The 20,318-nt window shown below is 33.7% G+C and overlaps 2 protein-coding genes across 3 annotated transcripts in view; one reads left to right on the top strand and one right to left on the bottom strand.

The window, feature by feature from the left end:
* Window positions 1–20,318, bottom strand: part of LOC105254154 — a 72,058-nt gene that overhangs the window by 34,045 nt on the left and 17,695 nt on the right. The gene's annotated exons all lie outside the window — the stretch shown is intronic.
* Window positions 1–20,318, top strand: part of LOC105249744 (Down syndrome cell adhesion molecule-like protein Dscam2) — a 161,438-nt gene that overhangs the window by 3,422 nt on the left and 137,698 nt on the right. The window contains exon 2 of one of the 2 annotated variants that reach the window (XM_025406816.1): window positions 20,072–20,164. In XM_025406816.1, coding sequence (XP_025262601.1) covers window positions 20,107–20,164 — 58 coding nt within the window. In that variant the 5' untranslated portion in view covers window positions 20,072–20,106. Of the gene's footprint in view, window positions 1–19,989; window positions 20,165–20,318 lie in introns of those variants that run through there. The other variant, XM_025406817.1, reaches the window with a different exon arrangement.

Consider the following 20,318-nt stretch of genomic DNA (forward strand, 5'->3'; position numbering starts at 1 on the left):
CAGTAATACCAGATTAAGCATGCTAATAAATACTAACATCAAGCAAACATCATGCAAAATATTAAGCTATTGTTGTAATGTGCCCGATCATAATCAATAATTTGCTTTTTTAGAGATTTTAAGAACTTTAATCTTTTTTTTTAAAGAAGATTTTTATCTTGTTTAACGAAATTATGTTTTTTTTTAATGTAAAAGTCGACTTTTCGTATATTGTAAAAGAATGAGAAAAATCAACTGTTGTATAAAGAAGCATATTATAATTTTGTTAAAAAAAGAAATAAATATTTTTCTAAAAAAATTTAAAATCTTAAAATCTCTAAAGTATCTCTACTTGAAACAAAACAATGCAGATCATATTATGTGAAATTCTTTGAGACCAATCTTTTTCTATTTTTTTAATACAGAACTTTAAGATTATTCAAAGTAACTTCAAAATTATTCCAAGTAAGATATAATTTACTCTGTCTAAAGACTGCATACAAATTGTCACATAAACATCGCGATCAATATCGATGAAACAATATAAATTTTTTCATCAATATATTTTTGAATTAATTATATGTTATATAATATAAATATAATTTTTTTTAAACGTAACATGAAAGTTTTGCATAGAGATTTTTTGTTATATTACTACGACTAATTTTATTCTCATTTAATCGTTATCTGACGATACGAATACAGCTAAAAATTTTTCTCAAAAATATCATATGTCGACGAAAATACATGTCGGTTGCACATTTCGCGCGTCACTGAAATTCGCGTAATTTACTGAATTTTTCGCGGAACGCTTGACAGCTATGCTGTAACGTTACTGATGTAACGACACTGGTCGATCCTCACTCGTAAAACCCGTAAAGTATTCTTTGTTTATCGCTGTTATCGAGATATATATGTTTCAGGGCAGGCGTTCCAGCTATTTTTTCATTAAACGCAAATTCGACTCGAACCGAGGCGCGCGAATAATTCGCACGAGCGCGGAAATAACATTTTACGGCCCGTGCGATGCGGCTTCGCGCAAGAAAATCGAATTTCGGGCGCTCGAAAGGGATTCCGTTGGTTGTTTTTAGCGGTGAGAAAATTAGAGACCGCGATGGTGGCCACTGCGTTAATTGCTTTAACTGCTCCAGCATTTTCCACGATTGACAGTCTCGTGATTCACGCTTATTATACCTATCTGCGCATCTCCGCGATATGAGAAATATCGCAATCGCATCGGCTTTTTATCCCCTTTAATTCCTGTCCCAATTATTATCCGCATGAAATTGATTAATTCGAATAAAAGGATAAACCATATCGTTGTTTGTGCAAACGTTGAATGAAAAGATTTAATTAATTTGGATGAATAAAAATGAACTAAAGCTTTGAAAATAAATTTGATTAAAAATGACTCGTTCCCCCGCTTTACACAGATCTTATCCAGATAAATCCTTTCGAGATCGATCGACAAAGATATACGTTGCATGTATTGAAACCTTGCCATTTCGTCTCTATTCACAACGTAGAAATCAGTTTCATTTAACGCAGCGAACGTCAGAGAATCTCACTGCGCATTTTATTCGAGAACTTTATCGACGGATTGACCGAATTCTCCGTCTGTTGCGAAAAGGGAGAAATTTCTTAGGCGGCTCTTCTCCCGGGAAATGAAGATTCGAAACGACTTCGACGTATCGATTTCAATTTCGAAACGTGTAAACTCATCCTCTACTTACTGACGATTCGCGATCATCGCGATAAAACACTTTCGTTCGCGTGAAAATATTCTCTTCGACAGATCTTAATCAGAGATGTATAAGTCAGGCGCGATGATGACGTTGAAAACGACAGTTTCCCTTATCTTGTCCCGATTAAATCCAGTAATTGTCGTGAGATCCAGCATGGATGACAAATGAATCGGGAAAGATATCGAAACGAAGAATCGTGAAAAATTGATTGACCTTTCAGCATTTTATGGATGCCGGTAACTCATAAAACTTCTTAACCAGCCACTCAAAGAAAGAATTTCCTCGTGGCTCTTTTTCGCTGTCCCTCTCTCCCTCCTCTGTAAGAAGTAGCAAAATTCGCCCTCTCCCTCTTTCTCTTTTCCCGCGTTTCCCGTTTTCCCTTGTTTCGCTAGATTCATCCGCTTCCGCTTCCGTTGAATCTTACTATGAAAAGTTTCTATGGATTTCAAGACAATATGAATAATTCGTGAAATTATTCTGAAATCTAAGTGCAAATCCATCGAATGTTACTTCGTGTAATTGACAAAGAAAACATAATAAATAGTTAAATATGATATTTTACATTTTTATATAATTTAACTATAATTTTTTAGAGATATCTGTCTATTTATTTTCTAGTTATTTAAAAATCTTTTATTTAAATTTTAGTAAAAGATATAAATCATAAAAAACATGTATAAAAACATTTCTAAAGAGTTAAAAAATTTAGAGATTTGACACATTACACAATAGGATGAGCGATGTTTATAACAAGTTCAAAAGTTCTTTTTAAATATGACGCTTTAAATAAAGCACAATTTCAATAGCGAACATTGAAATAAAAGTATTTATATCATTAAATTCTATCACGAAAACACGTTTTATTGTTGATCGAACATTTTATTGTTGGTCGAACACGATATTATATATTTCACGTCAATTAAATATAGAGATAAAGATAGAGTTTTTCTGCAAATATTTAAAGAATCAACCGCAAACTTCCTTCTTTCTCCTATTACGTTTTTTAAAAATTCTCACGTGCATATAATTGTCAATGAATTAGTTAACGAATCAATGAAATTCAAAAAAAGTGTCTACAGGATATTAATACCTGGCGAGAAAGATCCACAGATTAAAAAAGAAGTGTGCGCAAACGAACGAGAGATTCGCCGAGAATAGACCAGACAGTTCGGATCAATGTTACATCCTCGGAGTGAGACGAATAAAAGGAAAGAAAGAGCGAGAGAGAGAATCTTTTTAAAAGAGATAATAAATAATAAATATATAATAATAATAAAAATGTCCAAAATAGTTGATTAGAATATAGGTCGTACGAGCGTTTTGTTACTCGCGTTGAGCGAGCCTGGAGCGAATGTATGCATTACATAACCAGCGTGTTTCATTTGGGTGTAAAAAGGGGTGCGCGTATGTCGTGTTTTTCATACGTCGGATGTAACATGCTGCTGATGTCGGGAGTACACCATGAATACGCGTTTACATCATTTCACGACCTAATTTCCGAATTTGATAAAAAGCGCTTGTACTAAAGCCGACTGATAAAGTACCTTTTCTCATAGGCGTAGATTAGTTCGGATTAATTTCGATATTTGTGTTCGACGAAAATGATACTCTGGCATCTGAATTCTGAAGTTATAAAGAATTGATAAAATAAGGAATTTTTTTTTATAGATAGAGTTTCAACATTTAGTGATGATATTTTCAAAGGATTGATAAAATAAGAATTTCAGATAGAGCTTCAACATTTAGTGATGATATTTAGAATGTCTGTTAAATCTCCATCCAAATTTTCGTCATATATTCTTTAGTGATACTTTTTAAAGAAGAAAACTTTTGAAGAAAACTGGTATCTGTGCGATAGCCATTTAATATTTCCGTATTAAAGCTCGAACTCTAGAAGCACACACTTGAAAACACATTTGAATCTCTAATTTTAATTCCGGGCTCGATTATATTAAATCATTCAAATTTATTGTAAAATGTTGCAAAAAGTGGTTTAATCAAAATGTTGTTAATTAAAAGTGTGTATTGAGTTTAAATTCATCAGCAAAAGAGGTCGCAGGTGAAAAGGACTGAAATGAATGTACGCGATAAAAGGTATTAAAGCATATTTAGCCAATCGATCGATTATTATCGACGTGTAAACTAAAAATTGAAAAAAAAATACACATTTACTACCTATCAAACATATTTACTACATTTCTGTTTCAAGTTAGTCGACATCAGTCGCGCAATAACGATCATTCCCGCAGATATTTATGTTTGCACAATTCTGGGATTATACATTCGCTTTACATTAATTACATACGCGACGCGATTCCGAGGATTTAATTCGTTTTCAATTTATGCGCATTCTTGAGGAAGAAAACAAAGCTCTCTTGGTAGAAAACATTTTCACTCCTTTTTTCATCAACATTATTATCTTTTTTTCTTCAATTCTATGTAAATACATAATCCCAAGATCATTCAATTTTAATCCATAAACGCGTAAATTATGAGTCAGTTAACATCATTAAAGCCAAAAATATTCTGCATAAAATATCTACAGCTACATAGAAATAAATTGCAAAAAAGATTGATGATATTATAAAAATAATATTAAAAAATATAAATAATATTAAAAATAATATTAAAATAACATTAAAAATAACATTAAAAATAATATTAAAAATAATATTAAAAATATTCGAATATTTCTATTTTTGTAGCATTTTTGACATTATTATCTATAAAGATGGATAATAATATTGAAAGGAAATATTCTAATATTTCTCTTAATGAATAAAGAAATCGATACAAAACAAATGGGATTAATTCTGACCAAGTGAGAGCCGAGTATATAGCGTAGGGTCACGCGGTCAGATGTTCGATGCGAACGTTACCAGCACCGGCATCGGATCAATATATCGAAACGGTCATACCCGACTCCATAATTCAACACGTTTATTACGTAATCCTTTAATTCACGCCGATATAAATTAGAATAAGCCCCGGGAGAGCTAAATCGGAGTAGATCTTTATGTCCCGGAAATACGAGCGCGGATTCATATATGATGCGCCCGTTCGCGATAACGTTCTTTCGATGTGTGATTTATCGTTTGACGAAGGAGACGGCGCGATAATTCTTCTTTAGCGAGATGTGACGAGCCGCAATCCGCATACGAATTCGACGTCAACCACGTCATGTGTGATAAGCTTCCGGAGATAATTCACTCGCTTGTCGCGCGCGGACGTGCATTCGCATTTGAAATTTATTAAAACAATACCTAGCTCTTATCTCTTTTATCTTGTTACGTAACTGTTACGAGAACTTAAAGCTGAATTGCGTCAGTGTGGATTATTTAAAACCAGCTTAGTGATTCTTCATTGGATTATGTTGCTATGCATGATGTTTCTATTTATATGATGTGGGCAAGAGAAGAGTTCACTCTTGTTAGTGTTAATTAATGTTGAATTTCTTTGAATATTCTTATGTATTTTATCGTAATATATTTATATTATCTTTCTCTCTCACTCTTATTTAAATAAATTATATAGAGAAAAAAGTAACGTTGTTATAATCTAAAGAAACATTAATAATAGTAATATATCTGTGAATCTCCGTAGAAACATGTATTAAAAGTAAATCAGGAAAGAAATATATTTGCATCTCAAACTTTTCTTCCGGGAATCATACTTTGACAAAGTTTCTTTACTTTTGGAAAGCTCCAGAGTCCTAATTACGTCTTAACATCCAAACATTCTCATCGTTTTCGTGTATTTATTTCCTCGAATTTCGATTATAAATAGCAACGAGACGTTCTCCCTCTCTTTTAAAAGAGTTTTTATATACATTTTATTATATATATTTTATATAATAAATGATTATAATAAATGATTATAATAAATTATACAATAAATTATTATAATAAATTATATAATAAATTATTATAACAAATTTTTAAATTAACAATAATTGTCAAAATGTATATTATAATTATTTCATTACTTTAATTCCTATTCTATAATTCTATAATATTAGTATAATCCAAAAATAATTTTCTTAATTATTTCCTTTACCACATGAATTTCACTTAATCTAAAAATAATTTTACTAATCCACTTTAAAAATCTAATCTAAATCTAATCACTAATCTAAAAATACTTTTCTCAATTATTTCCTTTATTCCACATGAATTTCATGGATAACTCTCGTCGCAGAGAAATATCGGCGCGTAAGCGTTACGTCTAACTCGATTATTGATTTAAACGCGCTTTACTACCTTTATTACCCGTCGCGTGGTTGCACGACGAGGAACGGTACAACCCGCGAAAGTGGATGCTCCTCTCGCTTCGCGTGCATAAACCGCCTTAATGCACCTGCCGTGAGAGTGCATCATCGCTCTCTGCAAATGACATCTCCGCCATTCATCGTCCCTTATCCGTGTTTTGTCCATTGTGCCGCCGCTCGCAACAAAAGATCGCTTTAACGATTTAATAGAAAGGCTCCGACTCTCGCGATTCCTCTCGCGAGCATTGGCAGCTCTCAGCTCCAGACTTTGAACATTCGCTCGGGAAAGTCCTCGCGTCCTCCCCCATTTTCGTGCGCGAATCGCAACGAAAACGAGACAAATCAATTGTAATTATTATATTAATTGCAATTTTAATAACAACGTTACTTTCCCTTGTCTACCTCGTTCTTCCCTTCGTCCTTTCTTTACGTCAAAAGGCACCGCGCATATTAATTAACGCGTTACCATTTGTTGTAATATCTGCACGAGCTGCATAGTCACTTTGAAACACGATATCTACCTTTGAAATCGTATATTGCGTTCACTCGTAATTGTACCGACAATGAGCGTGCGTTGTGGAACTCGGCAATCGATTGGCGCAAACGCATTTCTATGTTTATGCGCGTATGTGTGTGTCCGCTTGCGCGAGCTTGTACATCAGACCGAAAATACGGCCGAATTAATCGTGAATAATAATGTATTTTCACTGTAAACGATTAAATTTCTCTCTCACTGCTCGTACATTGCGGAAAAATTGCGAAATGCGATAATTATTTAAACGTATATCCGGTGTCTTTTAATAATTTCGCGAAAGAGCGGACGTCAGGAAAGTACAATTCTCAATCGACGAGCATAAATTCCAATGATAGCATATTCTCTTTCATATCTAAAGTATCGAAAATTGAGCTCGACAACTGTTGAAGGATAACGTTTACTGACTTGATCACGGAGGTAATTGCGAATATTTTCCACGAGGCTGTATAGAAAGCTGGTTTGAAAAACAGACGAGGAATCTCATGAATATAGAACGGGAGAAATTCGAAAGTATAATGCCGCCGTCAGATAGCTATGTAAACGTGATAATTGCACTATAGATGTTGGGCGAAATTATTCTTATGAATTTTTGATACGATGGGAAAAATCTGATTGATAATTGTCCATATATCATACTTTAATAGTACAGAAAAATATCATAATCGCTAAGACAATTAAGTCTCTCCGAAAATTAGAATTTAAAAAATAATTCGAGATTATTTGCGATCAAAATAACAAAAGATAGAGATTGAGAAATTTATTATGTAAAACAGAATTTACTTCATCAAAGCAACTGTCTATTCCAGTTTCCGTGAAAATAAAATCAATATTCATCATCTACGATCCCTTCAAAATGCACAGTCGAAAATTTTCTTTTGAATTAAAAGTACGGATAACGTATCCTTTATCGAATATTATTAGCTACCGCGAGGCAAAAATCTCACGTCTTACCATTTTATTTCAGCGTTGAAACTTTTCAATCTCGTAATTAATCTCGAGACTCAAAAATTTCTCTTCAACTTTCAATGCTGTGCGTCGATTATCGAACCCCTCTCCTTTCTCCTTCCGGGCCATTTTGCCACTGTATTCAATGCGAGCGGCATTCGAGGTGGGTTAAAAGTAACCCCGGCATCCATCTCGCGTACATAAACCGCCTTAATGCACCCTCGGTAGCAGGCCATTACACCACGCATCCCTGCAGCCCCCCCCCCCCCGCTTCGGTCGCATAGTACTCGCGCATGTTACACGCATATTAAGATACACACACGTCATTCTCTGTGCACATGCACACGAACCGCCATCCTCTACTCTTCACGCATATTTACGCTATATCGACCAGGTAGTAGTAGGTGAAATTTACTCTACCGCGTCCGATACATTATTTCCACGAGCATTAACGCGCCGACGTTATTGCACTCTCTCTGTCCTCTTCTCCCTGCTTTACAGTCCTTTTATCTCACGAGCTATCGTTCGTCGAGGATCGCGCGATTTTCTCTGACAATGGGTCATCATGTTTTCGTACGCGACGAGTGAAAAAGGAAATTCGCGACGAAAATTTGAATCACTTCGACTCGATGTCTATTGTAGTTTATAGCGACTTTAATCGTACGAATAGGAAAGTAAATTTGCGATTATATCGTGCGATGAAAATATAAAAATATGATGAAAAGCAAGATGCTTATTTATTTTTTCTTTTTATTATGAACGAAATATATCTTCCAACCATAGTTATTTTTTATATAACTACATTTCTGTTCAAATTCTCTGTCTTTAATTTTCAATACGCAGAAAAAAGATTATTAAAACGTATAGAGATTTTTAATTCATTAATTCGGCGACTTTAATCGTAAAGAATAGAAAAATAAATTTGCGATTATATCGTGCGATGAAAATATAAAAATATGATAAAAAGCAAGATGCTTATTTATTTTTTCTTATTATGAACGAAATATATCTTCCAAACATAAGTTATGTTTTTATATAGCTGCATTTCTGTTCAAATTCTCTGTCTTTAATTTTCAATACGCAGAAAAAAGATCATTAAAACGTATCGAAATTTTTAATTCATTAATTCGAATAGAAAAACTTTAACAAGTCTCCCTAACGATTCGCACCCCTATTGTAATTATTTACTCGCCTTTACTATTCGATAATATTCGTTCGACAGACAAGTTCCGATACTGAGATCCCGCCTTCCGTTGTCAGAGACTATGGAATGAATTTTTCGTTCCGCGATGTTGATGGTCGTGGAGCATACGTCGATACCTTTTATTGGCGCCTGCTTTTCGTGTCGCTGCTCACTCATATTTTTGCCGCACGATATGTGTTCTCTTCTCCTCGCCTCTCTTTTTCTCGGAAAATTCAACACCGGGACCGTTTTAACTGCGAATAATGTCACAAAGATATTGTGAGCTGAGACAATATTTACTGATTAAAAATATACGAAAAAGAATATAAATTGAAATAAAATCGAAATTAATAGAGATTTAATTGCTATATTTTATCGATACGTCAATATTCGAATTTGTTATATTTATTATATTTTATGTACTCTGTAAGAATTAATTTTTTTTAAATTAATAAAAATTAATAAAAATTAATACTAGAGAAAAAAAGTCGATAAGAAATATTTTGAAAAATTTGGTTTTTGTTAGGAACATGATCTCTTCTTTAATTTTTAGCTTTCTAAAAAAATATATGTTCTCTTCTTTAATAAATAAAAATTATTATTTTAATGTTTCTAATACAATGTAATGTGAGAACTTTAAGAATGCCTCGAGATCCTCTTGAGGACTTTGAAACGCCCCCGGACATAACCAGCATTCTTGAATAAACCGAGCGGTCTATTCTCATGTATATATTCACCCGCATGTTCTGCATTGCGCACTTACAGACATCGAATAGTCGCGAGCAGTTTCGAAACTTTACTCGCGCGTCTCGTGAGATTCGAAAAAGAGAGATAGAGAGATAAAGTTATAAATAATTCCGATAACCATATGACCACAGCAGACTTTTCTACTCGACACGAAGCACAAAAACGTTACGTCGCAATATATTTGGTTTAATTCGAATACAGAGAAGCGTCAAAAATTCAAAATTGCTATTACGAGTATGAGAGAACATCAGTTTGCGTTTTCTTATCGGGAAATATTATATATTAAATAAAGAGAATATTGTAAATAACAAAAGAGAGGACATCTGTTGCTTATAATACAAGAAACAAATTTCTGTCTTTTACAAAATTTAAATTTGAATATTATATATCTTATATTATGTATGTGTATTGTAATTTTATAAATATTGTTAAAATAACGTTAATACAAATAAAATTGCAGCTTAATAAAAATGGAAATAACATTCCAATATAAAAAGATGTAGTAATAATATTTTAAAAATTACTTTTGTCAAAAAACACACATCAATTCGTTAAATCAAAATCTATTATAAAAGCGACAAAGGAAAAAAAATTATTACTTTTCATTCTGGAGGTGCATTATTATCCGTACTTTAAAAATTATTTATACTTATAATTTTTCGATTTTATATTTCTTCTAGAATACAATTATATATTTAAAAATACAATTATATATTTTATTGCAGATCATGAGACTTCTAAAAAATTTGTCGCCGCTTGTTTCGTTGATTTATAATAACAAAGCAAAAAGACAGAATTTATTTCGAGGAACAATAACGGGATGAAAACGTAAATGTTTCGATATTATGCAACTCTAAGTGCATATAATTTCAACGTTTAAAAGCACGAGTCTTCTAATCGACTATGCGCAAATACAGTACGTTAATTTTGGTTGCTTCTAAAATTTCGCTTCACAGTTTCACGGTTTCGACAAGAGAAACAGTAATCTCAACAATAGGTCTTTTCACGAAGAAGAACACTTGAAGCACTCTCGGGATAATTAGTATTATTTTCATTGTTCCACATTATGCGAAAGATTGTTCCAAACGTGATGACTATATTATGTTAAAAAATAAATATTTACCTCAAATATAGTACATCTTTTTGCATGCGATTATATTTATGAAAAAAAAATTATGACAAAAATTGTTTTCGAAAAAAATCGGAAATTTTAAATTGCTCGATAAAGGCAAACTGTGCTGCTGTAGTTTACCAGCTATTTTCTTAAAGCGAAAGATTTTCTCGTGAATAATGATTGCATAGCTTTTAAAAGCTATAGCATAATGGAAATTTTGCATAGCCTTTGTTGGAAAATCTTTTAAAATGTATAATTATCCGACTAAGCTTTACAGATTTAAGCGAGCTTTATTATTTTTACAGAATAACGAATCTCTCAACGATTGCGAGAACTTTACATGCTTAATAATTTAACTGCAAACTTTGTACTAAAATATCTGGCAAGTTCGGGAGAAAAGTATCTTATCTTTTTATCCGTACCATATTTTATATCTGTGTATGGCTATGTCGAAGATATCAGCGAACTATGCCATATATAAGTTCTTCCGAGTTTCGCAATTCTCTCGCGTGCGATGTTCGTTTTCTCGCATATTAATAAAAAAAACCTTGGGAAAGTCGAAAAGCAATTTACGGACACAGCGAGAGATTTTGTATTCCTTTTTCTTTCTTTTTTTTTTACTTTCTTGAGTAGAGTCGATAAAAGCGAGAACTCCCGATGGAGTGGCCGAAACGCAATTTTTGCAGAACTTTGGTCCTTTTCCGCGCGAAACTTTCAACCGATACTTTTTCAAATCGATTGAATTACAAGGGTGTACGTTCCGTCTCGAACTATTTCAATACGACCTTTAAAAAGCGCATTAAGGGATCGCGAAAGTTTGGCACTTCTCCGTTTAGTCTCCATGAAACTCAATAAGAATCTTTGCTAATGCTACGTCAAATGGCTATACATAAATGAGAAGAAAAAATAAAGCGATCATTATCAAATATTATCTTACAAGAATTATTTAGAAACAAAACTGGAATGTTTTTTAGAACTAAATCATTTATGCCTAATATTATATTCGCAGATTTCCATTTTTATTGCGCCAAATCAATCCGGGGCGCAAAATCCGCGAGACATTTTCGTGTCTGATTGATATATGGGAACATATCCACAGGATATGTCGGCGTTGGACGGGTATAACTTCTCGACAGAACGCTTAAAGCGTGATTCGCGGGGCGAATTTCCCAGGCACAATGGTCCCGTATGCCCTTTCCATGATCGACTACGAAACTGGCTGTGAGACTGCGATTCCCCAGGGATACACGGCAACGTTTTCGTATTTTCAGGACGGTCCAACGACGAAGGCGATAAAATGAAACGGCGCGGATTCCTCGTGAATGGCCGCGGGGGGCCTCGTCGCTTTTACTATCGCTGGTAATCTCAGTCTCTCTCTCTCTTTTTTCGTCTCTCTCTTTCTCTCTAGCTATTGTAAAAATATACTTTCTTCCACCGTAAAGACGTAAGCAAGCTTCCCCTTGCCTTCTTGAACGCGAGCACGTATACAAGCTGATCTATTTAGGGCATGAAACGCGATTACAGCAACAATTAGGGGGAAAGTCCGAGTAAATAAGAGAAGCTATCTGGAATAAATTGAACAAATTAGGCAGGATATAGAAGTCCTTTTATTATATTTTTTTAAATAATGAAGTTAATTTATCTTTTTTATCCTGTTTGTATCTTTTGAATAAAAGCGAATTATTTATACATACGATTAATTTAATTTATATTTATTTTTAGGCACTCTTTTCTGTTGCAGGATTAGCGAAAAATTTCTTTCTGATACGAAACATGAATCTCCTAATAAATTTATATAAACTAATTATAAACTATATTATGCATATTTAAAAAACTATCTATTTAATATTAAGTAGAGTCTCTTTTTAATCAACTTAATTAATGTATGCACGACGAAAATAATAGTTACACTTTATTTAAAATCCTCATACATTAAACTTCTCTCTTATAATAGCGAGTTTGACATTTTTATGAAGGTAATAATTAAATTACGTTAGAAAATTGGAAGGATTGTTATATCAGAGCATGAAATTTCTCATTTGTCATGCGCAATATTGAGTGAACATCGAAGGCCCGTTTCGAGGAGCACTCGATCACGAGCGACATATAACGCGTTGCTAAGTTTCTCCGCGCATTTTAAATTTGCGCGTTGTCGCTCCATCGCTCCGGGCGATCCATCATCTTCTTGTCGACGAAAACTCGAGCCCGCGACTAATACGAAGCAACCATCGTCCCTCTTTCGCTATCTCATTTCGCGTCAAGAGTAATGCACATATCCGACAAAACTAACAGTGGCCGCAACTTTGTTGCCACGAGACTGACTGCGGTCAAATAAATGACTAAATATAACACGTAGCCTGGAGAAACACGCTCGTCGGTCAAAATCAGATGTAAATGTGGTATGAATCAAGATACGAACGTAATGTGATATGCAAAATATAAATATGACGTTAGTGTGATTATCATTACATCTGATGTAAGGGAGAATTGATTGATAACCGGAAATATTTTCCACGGATCGCGGTGGTACATAAAACTACGTATATTATTTCTCTTCCGCTCAGAAACTGAGGTGTTAGGATGTTTATTTCATCAATTTCTACAAGTTCGACGACAAGAAAAAAATATGAGATATTTCGTACATTTTTTCATGCTAAATACGGTTTCAATTTTCTTCGTCATGTCACAATTTTGTCAATTCTCATTATTACTGCCGGATGTAACTAATTTAATTCTTTTGACAAGTCATATTTTTAAGCTGCGCTCTGTATGAGAGACATATACAGTCGTTTCACGTTCCATAAATCGATCTTTCACACGCGAACGCTGCCAGTTCGCGTTCCAATATCTAAGCTATAATTTTAATGAAATTCCTGAGAGCGCATCGCGGTCTCCGAATTTCAATCCTCTATAAATAACGGGTCAGTTCTCGACGCGAGTGGTTGCGGGAGAATATCCGCGTCGTCGCCGATATTTTATTTTTCCCTCGGTCCAGGAACGCGGTCAAAGCGGCTCTCGTCGGGATAAAAAAAAGGGAGTATCACGAAACAGAAAATAGCGCGCGCGGGCAGGAAAAGTGCATGCCGGCGGATGAAAATTCCCGGGGGATAATAGAAATTTTTCGTTGAGAGACGAACACGTCTCACGTGCACGCGTGTAAATGCGCGAGAAAATTCGAATTGACGATCGGAATTGACATTCGTATTCGCGATATGTTCCCGTGGAAAATCTAAAACAAAATCGGAATTAAACCGATCTTATAATTCCTCATATATTGCGTATGAAATTAATAATCCTCTTTAATAATTAGAGATTTTAATTTTTCAATAATCCTCCAACGAGATATTTCAAACACATTTTTCTTTCAAGTTGAGGTAAAATTTAAAAAGCGCACGTTTTCTCATTTTGATAATTGAAATTTGTTGTGTTGAACTATTTTTGCAAGAGCGAAAGCGATCCATCGATCGGACACAAACCTCGCGACGACGCGATAATTGCCACAGCAAAATTTAGATTCCCATCGGCCATCATCGCACAAAGAGAGAGAGAGAGAGAGAAATTACGTATTAATAATTTATCGTTTTACAGGTAACAATAAATAACAAATATATACCTAGTCGATTGTTTATTACACGCATGGTCATTTAATCAATTTTATAGCAGTCATCCGTTTAATTCGCGCATTTACGATTAATTCTGTACGGAATAACAGTCCTAGCATTTCATTCCTTCCCTTCCGACAAGATAATTACTTTAGTATACCTACCGTGCGCCGGTATGAGACTATTTAATAACGTGTTCTCACGCATATATGATTCGCGCGTTAATTAATATCCCTTCGCGGACCGCGAACGTTGCAAGATTTATGGCTCGCGAGGTATAGCAGAAATTTTCCTGACACGCGGGAATGAAATGCGGAATTACTATACCTGGGGTCTTAGTGCACCGTTTACGCTACGTACAAGCGAGAATATGAGAGAAGCGGGACAACAGAAATTCTCGCGCAGCAGCAGCTGGTGTCCCACGAAAGTTCCACACGTTTCGCCGACGATGGGATTTTTACTTGTTCATATCCTCGGCTGATGAATTAAGATGCCGTCAGCAATAATTTCTCAAAACGTTCCGCCTTTGCATTTAACCGATAAATTAATGAAGAAATAATTATTAAAGTAATTTAATTATTAAAGTAAATTAATTATTTAAGTCATATGTGTGCCGCGGATAATAATTATAAGCTCTAAAACTTTTTGGATTTATGTACTTCAATATTAATGTACTGATTAAATATACTGTAGATTTATAAATATTATGTTATAAATATGAAAAGAGTAAGAAAGTTTTGTCTGGTGAATGAGACTGCACACAAGTATGCATTTAAAAATATATAATTATAGATATAAATATAAGGATATTAACATTTTATTTAAAAATTAAACTGCTCTCCTGCCTACTAAAATATTCATCCCATGTGAAAAAATCTGGCTATTTTATTTCAATTATATTATATTATATTATACTATTTTTTTTGACTAAAAATAAAATAATCTTATATTATGTTTAAGTAATTATTTTTGCATCTCCTGAAAATAGACTCGTCACTATTAAATCTATATTATTAATTTATATTATTTATTTATATTATTGATTATATGCGAAAAAAGATTTGGATTTTATTCCAATTGTATTATTTCCTCTTGAATGAAAATAAAATAACCTTATATTTAATTATTTATTGCATTTCCTAAAAATTGACTCGTTATTATTGGATTTATATTATTAATTTATTCAACTCGACAATAAAATTCCTTGTTATTTATCTTCGAGTCGTCTGTCATGTTCTCGGAAATGCAAATAATGTCGCAACCATTATAATCTTTGCAATTTCGCGATCTACATTGTACATACATACGTAAGATATCTGAAACGATGGTAAAACATCTAAGAGAGAGGGAAACATCGTCGACGTAAAAAGAGATCGTGGACGAATGAATAAATGCGATGACGAAGAAGAAGCAAGGCTGAAGAGAGCAAGAGCAGCCAAGAATAAGAATAATCGTGGAGGTAGTTCGCATTCGAGCAGAAGAACGTATTCTTAACGTCGGCGACGAGATGATAGTGATGTCGTAGGGTGAAACCCTACATTGCCATGGTTGCCATCGCTGCCATCTTTTTTCGTTGTTGTCGTCGGCGTTCTCTATTGTTTCCTCCCTTCCATTATTCCGGCCAACATTAATTCCGTAGTAACGCCGATGAATGAATATACCCTGTCGAGACCTTTGAACGCGCTTTAAAATGCGGCCAGCCTGTAAAAAAAATCCGCTACGCTAACGATCCGCATCCACGGTACGGAGGTGCGAAAATAATTAGACTGAAATTGAAAACTCTACGAAAATATTTTTTGCTTTTATTTCAGCTGGTGTGTTATCTTTTTCGTTACAAATCTATTTTAATCTGTCTTATATACTTGTATTTTAACTATATATTGTTTATATGTTATATAAATATATCATGATATTTTTCGGTTTCAGTTTCTAGAATTTAATATGATATATAATATATTAATATTTTAATATATTTTATATATTTTTAGTATTAACTACATATTATTTATATATTTTTTGACACATCCAGAATATAAATAATTCAATATTAATAATACGATATATATAATAATTTTTCTATTTCAGCTCTCAGTTTTTATAATATAATATATGATATATATTAATGACTTTTAATTAGAGGTATATTGTATCTCGAGCTGTGTGTATGGGGCGTGTAGATATAATCTCCCAGCAATTCCGCGATGATCGAAAGTTTAAAACAAATCTACTGTAGCTTATGAGAACGAAATCTGCATCTGGCTTGGTGTGTGTATGGCACGGAAGTACTGTATTATTCAAGCGAATAATCTCGCAGGAAGATACGTGAGGTCGGGCGCGATTCGAAGCACAGCAAGTAGTCGATATTTTCGCGATTATTCGTTCGACGTGCTCGCCACCGCGCAATTTGATTCATCGCACCTGAGTTTAATCCTTATGGAATATTCCCCCCGGACAAGTGATTTAGGAAGGCGAGTTTACGCGTTTACCATTTTATTCCCTACGTTTTGCGCCGCTGCTTAAATTATAGACAACCGCTCTCGCATTCCAACACGTGCATCTAATTTCCTCTATTCCCGTTATCGTATCTTTAAATATAAACATCGCCATGATGTTACGTTTAATATCATTTTTAATATCACTACGCGATTACGGAAACCGTAAAGTGTTAATTAGTTTTGTATCTTGTGCTACAAAAGATGTTAAATTCTACGATACTTTCTATGGGATGAGTACATACTTAGAGTTTTAGAATCTTCACAAAAGACAGTTTCGAGGAAACTTTTTTTTCTTGAGGAAATTTAATTCAATGCACTGGAATTTTAATTCAATGTTTCAATCAACAGTAAATAACAACTGACTATTTTCAGAAAAAAGATTTTTGTCAATTAATACTAATGCTTGTGGAAATTATGAAATAAAGAATTTTATGAGAAGCTTGACTCATTTTTAATTTCATATGTATTATAATAGAAATTTTAATAAATAATATATAATATTTTTCCCAGGATATAAAAAACTAAAATTTAATTATAAACTAAGATAAAATTATAATTAAAAATAAATTTTATAAAATTAAATTATATAATATAATATAATTTAATTAAATATTTTTTTAATTAAATATTTCTTTTCGTATACAAATTATTTGATCTCTCTTTGCAAAAGTTATATGAAAATATATCCCAAAACAGATTTCTCAAAATAAACGATACTTAAATAATCTGATAACTCGATAACTTAATAAACGCTCACATAAATCAAATTATTCCAACACTCGCACAACAAAATGCTCTATAAGATTAAAATAATATTTCCATAAATAATATAATCGAATTGTAGAAATTAGTTTAATAAGATTTATTGAAATGAAGAAGTAAAAAACAAGCTTCTTCTTAGATCGAAATATATTTATCAAAGAAATATCTATCGAATATTATTATAGTGCTATATTTCTAAGAATTATAATCCCTATTTTTGATTGGTTATATAACTATAATTATATACAATTATAGTTATATAATTATATTATATATTCATTTATCGTGCAATTTCTACACAGATAGATTTTCTCTGTGCACACTCTGATGTATATCGTTTTAAAAACATCTCGATTCAAATATACTTGAAAGCTTCAACAATTTTCTTAGAAATTGGGTTACCTGTCGTTGTGTATTATTAAGTCCAATTCGGTCAATCGATTTTCCTTATCTATTTTTTGTGTTCACTTTTTCTCTCTCTCAGTTTGCACATTTCATTACTAGAAAATAATACGATGGACATTCGATCCTATCTGTAAATTTAATGGGAGCGGGACAGAAATGTATTCTAATGATTCATTTCATCGATAATGCAATGACAGCTTACATATACATTTCCTGAACTTATTCATCTTTTTCTTTTAAGATTCCTTAAAGTTATAATCATAATAAAATAATGCAGATAATAATAATAATTAAATTTAAAAGATATACGTAGAAATTAAAATTAATCTGCAAAGTTTTTCTAATATTTAAATTTTGTTAAAATATATTCTAAAGTTTATATTTATTATGTTACCAATTTAATCGAATATTTTCCAAAGAGCTATTTGGATGTTAAATGCTTAGAAGATTGTTCTTACAGAGAATTTGACAATGTGCCAATTAGTAGCAGAAATTGAGATTCCGTCCCGATTAAATTAATAATATATATAAGTCTCATCTCTCATAAATTATTCCGCGACGCAAATCTTCCAGATCTTGAGATTTATTAGAGAAAAGAAGAAAGTGTACATTAAAATTTAAAGGATTTAGAGGATTTGCTCTTCAATTAAAATAGAACGCTCTACATATGTGTACATAAAACATTACTTGTAATTACTTTGTAAGTTTCTCCCTCCTATTCTCAGTGGAACCGCAAGTGCATTTTTTTATATCTTTTATTCTCTTCTCGAGTAGATGCTCAAAAAATACTCGAAGAAGTGAGAGATGAGCGCTATAAAACGGTAAAAGCAGTACACTATTGCAGATTGTTCAGTACACGAAGTGTATAGGGGTTGTGTGAGTTACCCTTTTGCTATGCCACGATGCAACTGCTCTGTCAAGCAAATCGAATGCTCCAGATTTGGCCTCTTTGAACGAAATTTGTAAGAACATGATAAAAAAAAATACGTGGACATTTTATCTCTGCAAAAAAGATGCTGACAAGAATTAACAAGATAGCATACGAAAAGTAATAATTAACATCGAATAATATTTTCACGACCACAGATTGGTATTTTTTTTTAACGATGTCGCATTCATCACGTTTTACGTTGTCGCTTATAATATGTGTATTTAAAATTTTCTTTATATTATTGCTCAGATACTAATAAAATCCGCTGATAAAATATTTTGTGAACGTACTAATTTATATAATAATATATCGCGATTTAGCTATTTCCAGGATTACAGAAATGTTGTCTATAGAGAACAAATATCTGAATTTTTTAAATTATTTCTGAATGATTATAAGTGTTTTGGAGATTTTTGAAAAAATTGGAGTTAATTTTGAGATTCTGTATTTTTCTGATTCGAATTCTGTATTTTTCTGATTTCGAAAATAAAATTTATCTGAATATTAAACATAATACATACATTTTTCTAGCGATGTTTTGTAAAACGATATTATCGAGCTGTGACAGAATCTATAATTAGCTTTTCACAATATTATTAATCCAATTTCCTGATTTAACATTAAAAAATTAAAGATTTTTCATCTTGAATTAATGTCTCAGAAATATGGTTCTTTACATTAAACCTTAATTATCTTTAATATCTCAAATATGCCAAATATCCCTAGAATTATCCAACGAGGGCTGTTCAAGGATCTCGGTGAGGTCGAGGACTTCCGCGGCTCGCGTCGAGCGGCTAAAAAACGCGCAAATAAATGCAAGAGGGGGGCATTTCCGATATCCAAGCCAATGGCACGCATCGCATGTTTCACGATTATGTACGTCGCTCGACGTGCACCGTCTGGGAGGACTTTCATTGAACGAACAAGCCCCCCTCCAGGCATGGTTTCGAGAGAGAGAGAGAAAAAAAAATGTCGATACGGGGCGTAGGGGATTGGCGTGTAAGCGGAACAGGGTTGAATGGTGGAGAGGGAAGGGGGATCGGCAAGGTTGGACGTGGAACGGGCATGCTGCCAGAAAAGGGGACGGTGGTTGGGGGAGAGAAATCGAAAGGTAGGACGAGGACCGAACGATGAGGACACGGGACAGACAACGGGTTTGCGCTGAGAGATGAAGGGTTGCGGAGAAAGAGAGAGAGAGAGAGAGAGAGAGAGAGAGAGAGAGAGAGAGAGAGAGAGGAGAGAGAGAGAGAGAGAGAGAGAGAGAGAGAGAGAGAGAGGAGAGATTGGGAGGGGTTGGGATCGAAGTTGGCTCTGGTATAGCGGAATAGGTTGATTGATTGGGCACGCTTGTATTGTTTCAGGAGGAAGCTGAATCGACGTAACGCTCCACGCCAGGATGGCCGGTTGGCCGTTCAGCACCGCGCTGCTGTTCAGCATCCTCATCCTTGTTCGCGGTAAGTAAGAACACGAGGGAGGCTACACGCAATATAGGTACTCCGGTTCAGGACGAATCCAAGGACGGTGGGCCGTGCCCATGCAAATGATCCCGTCTCGCGCGCGCTCTCGTTACGATGCTAATTCGGTCGTGCTCTTTAAAAATCAATTTCA

Source organism: Camponotus floridanus, unplaced genomic scaffold (genome assembly GCF_003227725.1).
Source record: "Camponotus floridanus strain SB8 unplaced genomic scaffold, Cflo_v7.5 scaffold156, whole genome shotgun sequence".
Lineage (NCBI taxonomy): Eukaryota > Metazoa > Arthropoda > Insecta > Hymenoptera > Formicidae > Camponotus > Camponotus floridanus.